General features: G+C 35.9%; 1 protein-coding gene across 1 annotated transcript in view; it reads right to left on the bottom strand.

Annotated features, from left to right (window-relative positions):
• The window catches only part of LOC131163992 (MACPF domain-containing protein At4g24290), a 53990-nt gene that overhangs the window by 11987 nt on the left and 25664 nt on the right, over positions 1–16339 (bottom strand). The window contains exons 3-5 of the mRNA XM_058120858.1: positions 10340–10541; positions 3998–4066; positions 3687–3873 (exon numbers count right to left, since the gene is read on the bottom strand). Coding sequence (XP_057976841.1) covers positions 3687–3873; positions 3998–4066; positions 10340–10541 — 458 coding nt within the window. The remainder of the gene's footprint in view (positions 1–3686; positions 3874–3997; positions 4067–10339; positions 10542–16339) is intronic.

Genomic DNA, 16339 nt, shown 5'->3' on the forward strand with positions numbered 1-16339 from the left:
AACAGTTTTATAGAAGGAATAGATCTAAGAAATTTTATACTAGTTTAGGGATATTTATTAATTTTGATAATTGTTAATTACCTTTTGATCGTTTTGGGGTTGCTTTGCAATTTTTATTAGTTTTATATTTAGGTTTTTTCAGTTGCCTATAAATATAGGCTTATAATGCAAGAATAAGGAGTTTTTTATGATTAATTGAGTTCCAAGCCAATTTCTCTCCCATAACAGCCTCTCTCTCCCTCTCCCTCTCCATCACATCTATTTTCTCTTTCCCTCCTCATGTCGTTGTCTTCCTCCTCATTCTTTTTCCATTGTCTTCAACTCCCTGTTTCTGTCCAGCAGGTTCTTCTTCTTTCTCCCTTCTTCTCTTCTTTTCTCTCCGTCTCTCCCTCAATTCTCTATCTGTTTCTGTCTGTCGCTGTCATTGGATCATAGTAGATTTTTAAAGAGGGAAATTTTCAATTTCAAAAATGCGATATACAAAGAAATATAATATGGCATGGCCTCCCAATATGTCTGATAAACTTACCCATATTGAGGCAAAAAGAGATAGAAGATTCCCCCCTCCAAAAAACAATCCACCAAAGGAAACAATATCTGATGAGAGGTTTCCACTAAAAAAACAAATATAATTGATGCAGCTATCATGGAGGATTTTATTTCAGTTCTCTTCATTTATTTATGGTACTTTCATTAGAACTATATCTTCAAGATCCTAGGGTATTATCATATTTACGGAGCTAGTATTTTATATTTAAGAAACAAGTATTTCAGTTTACTTATGTTTCTCGTAAGCCTATGAAAAAGTACCTACGTATTAGTCTTATTCAGGCTGGAATTGGACAATTTCGGATGTTGGTCCTGCATCAAGTGATATCAGAGCAAACTCAAATCATCATGGCTATCAATGTTTGACAGGGTTTCTTGTGAGTTTCCAGTTAAACTCATATGATTCACAGTTCCAACTTTAATTGCCTTGCACTGCCTCCACCTCTGCCTCCATATTTTCCATCATCAACATTCACCACCAAGTTCTCGTGCCCCTCACCGCTACCAACTAGCCACAGCCACAGCCTTACAAGAATATCTTCTGAAGGGAAAAAATCTTATCTGTGCAGCCCAACTCCCTTTGATCAACTAATCATCTCAACCCACATCAAGTCGGAACCCCCAAAAATTGCTTGAAGCCCTTCAAAGCAATCGAACACCCCCATTTTCTTTATCATTGATCAACAAAGGCTCATGAATCACACCATTGCCAACCAAACTCCCTTACCAGTTGCCAACAGGCAGCCTCACCATTACTAGTCATTGAAGTTCCAGTACAGACTCCTTGCAGTAGTGCATTGATCATCAGAATATACTTTCTGCAGGAGCCTCTACAACCCTCATTGGGTCTAAAGTCCTTAAATTTCATAATCAGTTAATGGACATTCCTTTATGGACCCTTCTCATCATCAAAGACCCATGCCATCACCAAAAATTGTAGTTGTCATCATCAAGGAAGCTGAAACCATGATCTTAAATTTCCACAAAATTGTCAAAATTTCCATCGAAATTTCTGTTATCCATTACCCTAAAAACCAAAATGACGGTCGATTTCTGCCTCAAAAAATTACTGTTGAAATTTACGGCAGAGTTGTCAAAATTTCAACCATAGAATGAAATTTTCTTGGAATAAAATGCAAGATTCAACGCAAGTGAAATTTCTCTCCTCATTTATCTTTTTTTTTATTGAAACAAAATATTAATACAAGATATTTTGAAGTCTTATGAAAAATTGAACTTGGGTATTAGCAACAACATTTTATTTAACCATTCATGCTTAAATTATCTTTATTTAGATAATAAATAATATTTAATTAATTTATGAATTCCATTCATATTAATCAAATATGTTTAATACGAATATTATATTACAATTATTGCACTAAATACACCACTTAGATGTATTTAATTTATAACATATTTGTTCTAAAACTTCCGTTCTTATGCCTATTAATCATTTCTAAAGTTCCATGAAAGAATCCCCTGCTTTGCTACTAATCATTTTTTCAAATCAAAATCAAAATTGACATCAAAATCAGCATTTCCATCAAAATTTCAGTGCTTTTGGACCTTTAAAATTTTATTCAAAATTGAAATTTAAGACCTTGGCAGAAACAAACCCCTTCCTGAGCTGTCCTCAAGGACACTTCCCCCCCTTCCTGGGTTGTCATTTGCAAATAGATGTTTGCCATAAAGGATTGGTGCTCCTTGAGCAATGCCCTTCCAGTTGTTTGTTCCTTATTCATCTTTTCTATCAAGGGTCATAATGTGTCAAAAACACCTCAAAAATAAAAAATAAATAAAATAAAATAAACAAGCAAGCAAATAGTGACAAAGGACTATTTTGATCCCACCACCAACAAAGTAGCTCAAATGTATGAGTAGAAAGAAAGGCCTGAAAGGCAAATCCATGAATCAACTACTTGGGTAGTTTCTCTTAATTCTCAAGAAGTTACTTTGGAAAATCAAATTTTCTCTAAATTTCATTAAAGTTCAATGATCTCAAGTCCATGAGTTCAACTCCCTTGTCCTTTACTAATCTGGATTCAAAATCAAAGGGAGTTGTCGAGCCTGATGGTATACAAGCTTCTAACAAGCCAGATTATCCAGAGCAACTCTTTGATTGGTTCAACCAAATCAAGAACACCTTTATCTATCACAGTGTTCGCCCAGAAGAAAAGGTTGGTATGGTTGTTCTTTGTCGCAAAGACTTCGCCAGTACCTGGTGGCATAGTCTCATTCATCAGTACTGACTTTGAAGGCAAGCACCAATTACCAAGTGGAATCTTATCCAGCATAATATGGTGGGGAAAAGTTGTTCCAGTTGAATATGAGCGACATGTGCCTCTAGTTCGGTGCACCATTGTGCCCAACAGGATAAAGATTATGCATGCAAGCTTAAGTTTTACAAAGTTGTCACTCAATGTTCTTCTGATGAAGATAAATGGCAAGGCATCATTCGGTACATTGAGTGAGTTCGTTATGGTTTATGCATTGAGCTGCAATCCTGCGACTTCCACTCCATTGATCAACCTGTTGCCTTAGCTTGAAATGCTGAGAAAAAGAGTAAGCAATGGGAGGATGCTTGTAAGCAACCGTTTGTTCCACATAAACTACCTCCTTCCCCAACACCAAGCTGCCTAATTCAAAGATGGTAATATCAGTTAGCGTGTGTGTCCACTTTAACTCAGAGTTGAGCTCTTTTTGTTAGAGGGGGAGATTGATGTAGCCAGCATGGAGGATTAAATTTCTATTTTCATTTTTTTACTCATGGTATTTTATTAGAATCATATCTTCAAGATTCTAGGATATTATCAATTAAGGAACTAGTATTTTCATTTACTTATGTTTCATAAATTAGTGTCATCATCTTCTAAGGAAACTAATATTTTAGTTTATTTAGGTTTCTCAAATAGTTTCCTCATCTTCCAAGCATTGAAAGTCTATAAAACACCCTTGTGTATTATTTGTTCAGAATGGAATAGGAGAATTAAGTTGTCAGACAATGTTCCTGCATCGATGATATTCATCATACAAGTACTATGATGATTTATTAGTTATGCTTTGAAGCAATTGAACAGTGACTATGCAAAATGGGCAATAATAGATACACTAGTAGAAGAACAGATATTGCTCACAGCGTAAATAAAGGTTGATAGCATGGCTCAAGAATCCGCTCCCAGGAATTCCATTCAACAAGGAGGTAATTGGTACAAAAGACATTGAGATAACATCAGGCTCAAGCTGAACACTCTGCAACCACTCACAATGGGACAAGTTTTTATTATCACTTCCACCTCTTCTCTTGCATATGCTGACAATATCCTGACACCAATTTGAAATAAGTAAAATCAATTCTAAAGACCCGCAAGTTCTTTAGCCTTTAAGGGCTCTTTAGCCTTTAAGGCCTTCCAATAGAGTTTACAGACAAGCATATGCAAATACATACCTCCTTGTGTGAACAAGAACTTGATGGACTGGTATCCGCAAACCTCAGCCTTTGCTCCCTGATTTCAAACTGAAATAAATATTATTAGATAAGACATCATGGAAAAAGTTCCAAGATACCAAGGCTTCAACATCAGTATGATAATAGTTTTAACCATGCCAAGAATATCTGGATATAGCATGAACCAAAAGACTGCTATTTTGTTCATAAAAAAAAAATGCCTATGTACCATACAGTTATTTAAGAACAGTGATTTTATGCTAATCATCTTTGTATTAAAGAATAAATAATGTCATTCATGAGGCTCAATGATAATACATCTACAGCCACTAGCTAGATACTCTAGAAGTGGAGAAGAATAGAAATAGTATTTCTTATTATTGTAAAATTATGTACAATCTGAATGTCTTATAGACTACAAGGATAATCTAAAAGGAAAGAATACGAAAAAGGAAGGAATGACAATTGCTAACAAATCTCCTAGAATATATCCTGGAATATCTCCTAAGATTATTTACATACAACAAAACCAAGCCTTTGTCTCGCTAAGTGAGGGCGGCTATATGAATCATTTTCCGCCAATTTATGCGATCATGGACCATTGCTTTTGATCCTTAGATTTTTTACATAATTACAGAAATTTCTCCTATGATCAAGGAGAGTTGACTGGATAAATTTTGAAACTTTCCAACAACCCATGCATTGCACAGGATTTTTCACACAAAAACTTACACACAATTTTAAATGATAGGATTAAAGAAGCTAAAAATGCATAAAATAAATTTAAAAAGTGAAATATAATTGATTTACCAAATTTTACTAGTTGATTCCAATTGTTGCAATAAGTAATATTTTGAAATATACAACATATATCGTAAAAATGATGCAGGAGAGATGATTAGAAACTATTAGTCTACTCCAGACGTGTTATGTGAGTTGAATAGGGTACTCTATTCAGAGAAGGACATGGGCACGCTTCAATTTCTGCTGCTTGGATAAAGAGGCCTTTTGAGGAGGAAGAAGTAAGAAGAGTTGTGTTTGACATAGAGAAGGATAAAGCTCCTGGAACATAAGGTTTCATGATCATGGTTGTTCAGATTTTTTGAAAGATATTTTGAGGTGTTTTATGAAAATTTCCAAAATCATGAGGTGGTTAGAATCATTAACTCCAACTTCATTTACCTTGTGCCTAAGAAGGATTGGTCTATCATGGTTAGATATTTTCAGCCCACTAGTTCAATCATCAATGAAAAGTCTTCATAAAATTTTGACTAAAGTGTCCCAGCAAAAAGGTAGATTTGAGTGTTGTTGGACACTCCCACAGAATAAAGTGTTCTACCAGAAGCCTTCAGAATTTTCATGCAGATTTATGGCAAATGAAGTTGTGGGGGGTGTTAATAGAAGAGGGAGGAAGTTCGTGTTTTGAATCTGGATTTGGGAAGGTTTTATGATTGTTTCTGTTGGGCTTTTTTCAAGAATGTTTTAGAGAGGAAGGCTTTTCAGGTGAGATGGAGGACGAGGATTACATGTGGACTTTCTTCTGCAGTCATTTCTGTTGTGGTGAATGGAGAGCCCAAGTCTAGGTTTAAGAAACTATAAGTGTGAGCCAAGGGGATTCACCTTCACTGCTCCTTTTTACTATAGTGATTGATGTTTTGACTAGGATGATTGCTAAAAGGGGGGATAGAGGCTTATCGGCTACTGTCTTGAAGTGTGCACACACACACACACACGCATACATATCTAATTTTCTGTTTGTAGATGACAGTATGATAACATTCTTGTCCTGCAGGATGTGCTATGGATAGTTTCGCAAATGCATTAAGTTATTAACTAAGTCGCAGATGTTTTAGAAATTCTTAATATTGAGTATTAACTTGTCGATGCGTGGGATATTAACTTGGCCATGGGTTGCATTCAAATGCTCTCCCTTTATGCTAGATGGGCAGGTTGCATAGTCTTGAGTTGGGTAGAACTTATCTAAGGGCTCCTTTAGGCAGTAATCCCACACCTTCTTTTTGGCATATTTTCTATATTTTCATTTTCATTATTTTTTTTTTCGGAGGACTTCCTCTCCCAGGTTAGGTTGTAACTTCTCTTTTGTATTTCCAATAGACTAATTCATCTTCTTTTTATCAAAAAAATATATATTTAGGCATGTTTTTCCTTTTAGATAACAAATATTGAGGTAATTTCAATTTGAAATAAAATATATGCATCATTCATGCACAATTATCACTTGCATAATCATCAACTACATTCATATTAGAGAACTCAGGAAACATAGAAATTCAAATTTAATAGTTTAATACTAATATCAACAACTTATCGAAAGCAAGGGAGCTGTTGTGAGGTAGTGAGCATCAGGAATCAGGCCACCATTTTCCCACTCTCCCCCATAAGTTCACCCATCAAATTTTAAAACATAAACAACAACAACAACAAAATTCAGGACATTACCAGTGGGCAGTGGTGATTGGAACCTATGGGGATGAGAAGGAGAAAGGGGACTGGACTTACAGCAGCTCGAAGAGTCAAAGCCTCAAAAGATTCGATAAAGAACATGAACGAATGGAGGCTTTCGAGCTGAGTTACTGAGTATTAGACTCCTTGAGTCTTGACATCTCCTAAAAAGCAGGGGCTGGGGGTCCAACAAGCCAGAGCTCCAAAGTGGCAAAGACTCCTCCAACCTGGTTGTGCTCATTACTCGCACTGGGACTACAAAGTGGCAAGGCCGTGGTTATCTCTGTCTCCCTCTTTTTTCTTTTTTTATTCTTGAGAGTGGGGTGGGGTAGGGGGGGTTTAAATTTCTGAAGGAAAAAACTGCATTTTTTGCTGCAGATGTCTCTCAGGCATGCCGGCGATGTGTCGCAACATGTCTGAGCGTGTCAGAAATTTTAAAATAAAAACATTAAATTTAATTTCCGAAACATATCGGGGCGTAAAGGCACCTGAGGCGTGTTGGTACTAAGTTACCAACACTTTGGCCTCTTAGAACTTAGAAGTGTTGATGTTTCCCAGCTCTCAAGCTTTTGAGCCACCTCTCCCTGAATCCTGAAGAGATTGAAAAAAATATATACAGAGAGAGTAGAAAGGCAGGATGTATGAGAGTAATTCTACTACCTAAAGAGAACCATGCTCCTTTCAAACCATCCAATTGCTTAACAATCTTGGACACCAGTGGATCCCAGAAAGCTAACGAACATTGACTTCCAAATGGACTCTTAAATAGGTGAAGGGACACTCTAAAACACCACACACAGCTAGGGAGATCAGCTCCAAAAAACATCCTCTCAGAACTAAGATAAAGTGGTCCAGACACCAGTTCCTTTTTTCAAGATTAATCTAAGACTAGAGACCCCCTCAAAAATCTGCAACATAGTGAGGATGTAAACAAAAGAGTCAACATGGTCTCAATACCACTCATAAGCCCCCTATCTACGGCCGTATCTATCATGCTATTCAACACATCCACCGCAAGGACAAATAAGAACGGGGATAAAGAATCCCCTTGCTTTAATCCCTCTAAATGATCTAAAACACTCTTTAGGCTGCCCATTCATTATCATGAAAAATAAGCATCAGATAAACACCCTCTCATCCAATTCCTCTACCTAACTCCAAAGCCTTTCTTCCTAAGCACCCTGTTAGATTACCACTTTACCTAAAAGCTTAAGCTATTAGGTTGTGGGCTAACAAAGCATATCAAGCTTTAACACCCCCCCCCCCCGGGGGGGCACATGCAGCCCGACAGCACGTGGAGAGATAAACACGCGATAAATAGCACCCATGATAGGGAACACAATAAATTTTTTTTTAAATACCACACAGTAAAGGCAAGCATCAAGACTTGAACCCAGGACTTCCTAATAACCAGCTCTGATACCATGTTAGATTACCACTTTACCTAAAAGCTTAAGCTATTAGGTTGTGGGCTAACAATGTATATCAAGCTTTAACACACCCTATCCAAGAACTCCCCACTAGCACTATCACAAGCCTTCTTAAATCTCAATAAAACACAATGCCCTTGTATTTTCTATGAAGAATATCCTCCACCTCATTAGCTACAAATATAGCATCCACAATATGCTGCAGATTCCTGATGTGTGCACCCTGTTCCGATAGTGATGGTTCACATTCTCATTTATTCCTTTATTACTCAATGACTAGAAGCTCATGTAATAAGTTATTTTTTTCATTTGAGGAAAGATGAGTGTGCCCAAGCTCTTTTGAGAACACTTTTCTATGTCTTTGAGAGACTTTGGGAATTTGCTTATCAAATTTTCAACAGGATTGGTTGGTTTTTTAGCTTGACTTTAGTGTATCTTGTTTTTTGGTTTCTTTTCTCCTATTCTTTCTTTTCATTTGCTTTCCTTTTAGAGGATATCCTCCTCTTCATACATCTCTCTTTTCTCAACAAACTTTCTTTTTCTATTAAAAAAAATGCTTAACCAAACATGTTTTTGTTATTTTCAGAATGCAAAATCGATCTTTCAGTGATCCAATCAACCTCTTTGTTTTCTTTTTCAAAAAAGAAGAATCTTTTGGATTGATAAGCAAATAGGCTCCAAACAACTTCTCCAAAAAAAAACACCCCCTGAAAATGAGCAGACCAACCATCAGCACCCCTCAGTACCCATTTTATTCATACTGATTACCAAAAAGAAGTTCAGCCATGAAACTAATCCAAGAGCACCCCAATAAGTGTACACAGACTTCGATAATAAATCTAAGACCAGCCAAAAATACTTTCGAAGAGCAAAATTCTCCACTCACCAGACCACAGCTGGGAATATGAAAACCTTGATGATAGGAGTATAACTGGTGGTAGATCAGTGGCAAGAGAAGAAAAGAAACAGACGACCGAGAACGTTTAACTTCACAAGTGATTAATAGGAAACACACACACACACACCATATATATATATATATATATATATATATATAACACCTCAAAAGTAAGGCATTACATTTAGCTGATAATGATTTGGGCTTCAGCCTAATAAAACTACAGCTAAAAACTTAGGAAACAAATCCAACACAAATCAAAATAAATCCTAAATAGAATAATAAGTAAATAAGTAATTCCTAATTTCCTAAACTACCACGGGCATTTGTCCAGACCAAAATTGCCCTGTTGTGGATGCAGACCATTTGGTCTTCAACTTGGCAACCAACAGTTATCATATCTATCAAGACAAAAATATTTTACTCATCCTGCATTACAACCTCAAGAATGTAGAAGCCAACTCAATGAATAAGACTCCCAATTACAACAAGTTCTAAGAAAGATGGGAAGCCAACCTCAACATCATTTCTGGAGAAACTAATTCCCAGGTTCAAGTATCCACAACTATTGCTTGATGAATGAGCACTTCACATCACACCAAGTATGTCCATTACAATTGATAATGTCAAAACCTTCCTCCATTAGCTGGGGAGACCAATTAACCCGCAAAGGGCCTTTAGCAAAGCCAGGTCTCATCGGCAGAAGACAGGACAAGTGAAGCAGTTTACGTTCATATACTGCAAGACAGTCAAATCTAAGAAGGTGATTCAAAACAATCAAATATGACATGGTCCTCCAGCTTTGGCCCAGGAGGTTCCTCTAGAACAATGGGACACCAAACAAGCTTCACATCATCACTTTCAATTTGCTGAAGCACCTTGGCAGCAATCAATCTATAAAGGCATGGAAATTTCACCAAGCATCAAACACCCAAACATCACTGAACTCTTTTCAGAACCTCATTCTCCTTCTCCTACTTCCAACTTTAAAGATTGCACTTAGAAACGGGCTTCTTATAATTCCTTCTGCAGAACAAGCACAGGCCGATACTACATCATATTTATTACAATTTATTCCAATAAGACAGAGGATCAAACCAATCACCCATCTCCATAAATTCCACCTCCTTACAAAGCTATTTTTGTTCAAAGAAATCAATTATAACACAAACAAGTTACACTAAGGTTCAACTTTAACAGACCTAAAAGAATAAAAAAAATAAAATGCAATAGTTTTAGATATTTTATAGTCCATAACAGATCTACCACTTACAATTGTAAAATCTTGCATGTAAACAAGAAATATGATTCACTGATAATTTCAAGTTGGGGTTTATGTTTATCCCTTTAACTTGGGATTGAAACTACCATGTCCTCACATTTGAGACTCTCCAAGATCTCGTTTAAAATACAAAAACAAAAAGCCTTTGGAACATTATAGATTCACTTTTTAATCAGATGAAAACTACCATATATGGAATCCTTCAATATGCATACTTTCCTTCAAAAGATAAATCTAAGTAGTTTAGACTATACAAAATTACTACAAACCTTATCATTATGATAAATGTGGTCAGAACCCATAATATATTGTCCATTAGCATCTGAAAACCTCTTATCAGCCATCTCCTTTAACCTTTTCTGTACTTCAGCAGGTTGAAGAGTTGACGAATGTTGTTGCTTCATATATATCACATCCTTCCCACCCATTTTGACACTAAAAATAATATGGGTGCCAAATGTCTCAATGAACCTGGAATATTGAAGAAAATAACCATAAAAGCTCATTAAAGCTCTCTAAATTATATACACTTACATCAAACACAGATGTGGATCATGACTTTACAAAACTTCACTGTTCTAACCAGAACCATGTAAAATAAAAATAAAAAATAAAAAATGTAGCACCAAGTGAACAAGGCTCCATGCTTAGAGGTCTGAGGAAGGCAAGATGCATGCAGTGTTATCTACATGCTTGGAAAGAACCAGAAAAAATAAAATGTAATATTCACATCACTTTAGCACAGCACTGTTTATGCCACATTAGCAACCTGTATCTTTAGATTTTAAAGGGGGTTTGGTCTATTTGGTTTATTTTATATAGCACTAGAGCTGTGATTTAGCGTTGTGAGGGTATTCATAGTTATAAAGTGATGATTAAGACTCATTATATTTAATTATGCATAGTAGCCAGTTATTTTTACTTATTTATTTTTTATAGCAAAACAAATTTTTGTTAATAGGAAAAGAATTTACCAGCAGGGAGAATAAGATATCTCCCAAAGAAAATCTGGTTCAAACAAGAAAAAAGATCTAGAACAACTAAAAAAAGAGAGACATCAAACCAGCCAATTCCTCCAATCCCTTTGTAAATCCTGAAAACTAGCTTCCCTAAAAATTCCAAAACCAACACACCACAAAGAAATCATATACAAAATTTGTTCCTACACCAGTTAGTAATTTAACTTCTTCCCAGAAAATACACATGCATAATGCTTCAGCCATGTATACATGCATAAGACTGCAAATATACCACTCTTCCACAGAGCTGCCCTATCCTTCCTTCTTCCAAAGGCCAGCAAATGAGATGGCTAACAAGCGTTCACTGATTAGGGGCAAACCCAACTCTCTTCCATAATACCAAACAATTTGTTCCATATCCTCCACAAAAAATCACAATGCAAAAAGAGATTGGATGCTTTCTTGGAATTCCTATAACAGAGCACACAAACATCTAGAGAGAGAGCCTTCAAACTTCAAAGGTCTCCTAATCTGCAGCAAGTTATTGGTATAAATTTTGTTAAGCATGACCAACCAAGTAAAAGCTTTTATTTTTGGAGGAACTTTGACCTTCCAAATAATAGGGATAGGGAGGAAAAGAAGAATTGGAATAGATCAAGAATTCATAGAATGATATGAAAAATAGCTGATTGTTCCAGAGCCAGCTTGACTTTTATTATCAACAAATTTCAGCCTGTAGCTTTTCTGTTCTCTTAACAACCACAGGTTTGTGCAATTATAAGACAAGAAAAGCTTTTTTCCTTTATTTCCCTCTAAGAAACATCAGCTTCAATGGACAATCAAAGTAAGTCCTCATCTCATCTCATTCCTGACTTTGTTGGTATCAGAGCCGAAGACATTTAGCTTTGCATCAAAATAAAATGCAGAACTTCTAAGAGAAAAATAAAATTGAGTGGTAATCTAATTGGCTTGATGAACTGGAGATCGTATAGAAGACTCCTGAAAATGTCTTCAAATGCTTTGAGGTGCCTAACGACCAAGGATGAAGATTATGGCTTATGGCCAAAAAAGCTTTCATGATGCACGCTCACACAATATACAGCAAGAGGCAGATAAAAGCTTGATCAAGATGAGGAGTTTGTCAGGACTCTTCACCAAGTTACTGTGTCCGCTCCGTCAAAGATGATGTCATGAAGGTAGTCTTTAACTTTATAATCAAGTAGTCATTCAAAAGAGGGCATAAATCAAGTCCTTGATCAAATTTTCCACTCAATTGATATTAATCATCCAGTTTGTTCAGAATACCCCACATCTGTTGGCTAGAAGGTCCGCATACAAAAGATTTGGATGCTAACAAACTTTTGCCAACGCATGTTGGGAAGAAAGATGACTTTTGCATGATATGACATTGAATGGTGTTCCTGAATTGAACGAAGAGATGTATGATCAGATACGGGAAGATTTTCTAGCATGTGAATTAGCCCAAAAATATCATAAAGATACAACGCTTTGCTGCTCCAGCTTTTTAAAGCAACACTATGGAGTTTACAGTGAAGTATTCTAATTTTTCTTCCAAAATTGATTGCCTACAAAGTTGGTTAAACATAATCATCTTGAAGTTACTTGCAAGATTTTTCACAAAAATGAATTTAGGCAAAAATGAAGTGTTATTCTGCAAGGGACATCATGGGAAGATGGATTGAAATGCACTGTCTGTGATTTCAGTAGATCTGGGAGGGATAAGCAGAATTCAAGGACTTCTCACTTTCAACTTGGGGAGAACAGACACAGGTTAATATTCAAGTTACTGTTCACCACACCGTAGCATATCACTTAACGCAAGTACTAGCAGGGTCTTTAGAGTTTTAAAGGGACTCACGGCTTTTTGGTTTATTTTATTTTGTACAACTGAGATCACTTTAAAGCAAAGGCTGTGTCATCCTGTCATCAAGGTTTTTATAGATGGTCTTCTTACAAACAGATTTTCTAATGACACGCTGTATGCAGCCCAACTATTATTATCAGTAAAATTTCAGCCTTCATCTTTTAAGTTCTGTTAAGAACTAATGATTTTTCTGTTAAGAACTAATGATTTATTTGGCACACAAGAATGGAATGGAATAGAATGGAATTCGATCTTTATAATTTTATATTTTTTTCCTATAATTTTTCATTCCATTCCATTCCGGTGGACTAAAGTCACTAAACATTGGGTTAGGGTTTGTGCAATTACAAGCCTAAGAAGAGGTTTTCCTTTGTTTCCCTGAAGAAATTATAGCTTCAATAGACAGCCCAAGTAAATCCTAGTCTCATCAAACTCCCATTTGCATCAAAAATGTGAGTTCAACAGTTACGTTATCATGAAATTTTATCAACTGAAACTGAATATTCTTTTTGTTGCTTTCGAAGTACTTTTTCACCTGGAATCTCCTTCACAAAAGCCTGGGCAGTCTTCATAAGATATTCACAAAGAAAAGTTATTCTTCTGTTCTTCCATTTACAATTCATTCAGCACTCAAACAGCTATATTTACCCAATAATGGACCCTATTACACTGTCTCTGCACTCCTCAATGCGGTGATTGATATTACAAAATCTCCTGCTTAGGATGATGCTTATTTATTAGTTTTACACAAGTTAGAGTACAGTGGCTCACAAGAATTTAGGTAGGGCTGAGTTAGAAGGCTTGGCTGATTCAGTTGGTTGCACCACTATGGACGGCCCTTTGACTTATTTGGGTCTCCCTCCTAGAGATAATCCTAATTCCTCCTCTTTTTTGGACCCAGTGATGGAGAGACTGGGTCGCAAGTTGGAGGTTGGAAGAGGGCGTACTTATCCTTGGGAGGTCACATTACTCTCATTAATGCGGCCCTTTCGAACAATACTATTATTTTTCTCTCTTTACAATTCCAGCAGGGGTGACTGATGACTTGGAGAGGCTTATGAGGAACTTTCTGGTGTCAAGAGCAGGTGAGGTGGTAAGAGGGACCAGTCTGTTAGCTGGGGTAGGATTGGAAGACCCAGTCTGGAGGGGATTTGGGGCACAGGAATGTGGTGTCTAAAAACATATCTCTAGTTGGGAAATGGCTATGGAGATTTTCTTGGAGGTCGATTCCCTTTGGCACCTGGTAATTAGAAGCTAGTATGGTTTGAATGGGTGGGACACTAGAGGTAGCACAATGCTTCTTATGCAATCCCTTGGAAATTCATTTCTTAATTTGCCCATTTATTATACCCTCTAACTTGCTTCCAAGCTGGAAATGGGAATCTCGCTTAGGTTGGGGAAAATAATTGGGTAGGAAAGGTTTCCTTGGACTCTCTCATCCCTCATTTTTCAGACTGTCTGGGATACAAAATGCCTAATTAATGCTTTAGAGGGGGCACAATAATAACAACAGCAAGCCTCAAGTCCCACGAAGTGGGGTCGCTACATGAATCCTTTTCTGCCAATTCACCTGATCGAGAGAATTTTCCTCCTCTAGTTTAAGAGTTATTAAATTCTTTCTTACTACCTCATTCTAGGTTATTTTAGCTCTACCCCTATACCCCTTTTAATACCAAAAACAATAAATCGCTGACTCCTCCTCACAAGTGCACTACTGGGTCTGCGTTTCAAATGCACAAACCATCTAAACCGCGCTCCCTTGACTTGTAATGGATGGGTGCTTTGCCAAGTTTATCATGTATATGTCTGTTCTTTACGTTATACCACTCATTCACCTTAACATTCCCATTTCGGGAACATCTACTTCTTATACATATTTTTCTTAATTGCCCAGCATTCTAATCCATAAAGCATGGCTGGCCTTATAGTTTTCTTATAGAACTTTCCTTTTAATTTTAAAGGTACTCTACAACACGCTTGACGCACTCCTCCATTTTACGCAACCTGCTTTAACTCTATGTATCACATCCTCTTCAATTTCCCTTTCCGCTTGCATCATAGATCCAAAATTACGAAATCTACTAGTGCTATTAATTTCTTGATTATCAAGTTTAATATTCTCTCAATACCCTCCACCCTTACGTTACTGAAATTATATTTCATATATTCTATCTTATTCCTAGTTATCCTAAAACTTTAAGGGGGCATTTGTTTCGTGGCATCTTCCAACATTCCCGAGAATATGATGTCCATGGCATCTTATTCTCATGTTTGTTTGAGCATGGGAATTGAAGTGGTAGACATATTCACTTTCCTAGGAATGCAACGATTCCCATGAAACATGGGCATCCTACTCCCACCTCCCCTCATGGGTAAGTTTCATGGGAATCCTATTCCCATGGGAATCTTACTTTTTGGACCAAATGATCCTCACTATTTTGGTTTTTGGACAATAATGTCCCCACGATATAATATAACCACTCTATTATTAGATTTAAAATAATAATTACTAATACACTAAAAGCAAAAATGTTAAACTAGCATAAATATTAATTATTTAACTAATATATATATATACACACACAATGTTAATTAAAGACAATAATTAACGTTTTAATTCAAATTTAATTAATTATTAATCAGGAAATAATTAGAAAATATTGATTAACATAAATCTTGCTTAATTTTTTATTTAGAAATATTAAAAATGTTAATTACAAATAATAATCAGGAAATTTGAATTAATTTTTTAATTAGACAATATTTAAAATGTCTATTAAGAGTGTTAATATTTATGTTAATTAACATTTTAATTGACATCTATAATTTATTAAACAAAGTAATATTATTATTGCTTTCAAAAATTTAATACAATAGTTAATATTCAAACACTATATTGCCCTAAATTATTTCGGCTAATCAATTATTAAGAACTGAATGTTTTAAATTTATAGTAGTTGAAAATTTTAGGATATTAGATTTTTGTGTTGAAAAATACAATTGCTTTCATAAATCTATTACATACATGTCAAGACGGTCATCTTCTTCAAATACCTACCAAGATTCCATGTTGAACCAAACATCAACATAGGAATCCTATGTACATTCTTGGGAATCTTACAACACGAACCAAAAAATTTATTCCCATGAAGCAGGCATCCTATTCTCAGGAATGAGATTCCCATAAATGTTATTCCATCGGAATATTTTTGATGTCATGAACCAAACGACCCCTTAGATTCTAAAATGGTTCTCCAAAATTCTAACTTAGATTCCAAACACTCCTACTTTCATCAATCAAGACTATCATCTGCAAGAAATAAAAATTCCAAAAGGAGGGCTCTCTCTCTTGGGATTTTTATTTTTTAAGAAATCTCAAAGAGATAGAGGTTGAAGATATGACCATCTTGTTGATGGTGCTAAAT

The sequence above is a fragment of the Malania oleifera genome, chromosome 9 (genome assembly GCF_029873635.1).
Source record: "Malania oleifera isolate guangnan ecotype guangnan chromosome 9, ASM2987363v1, whole genome shotgun sequence".
Lineage (NCBI taxonomy): Eukaryota > Viridiplantae > Streptophyta > Magnoliopsida > Santalales > Ximeniaceae > Malania > Malania oleifera.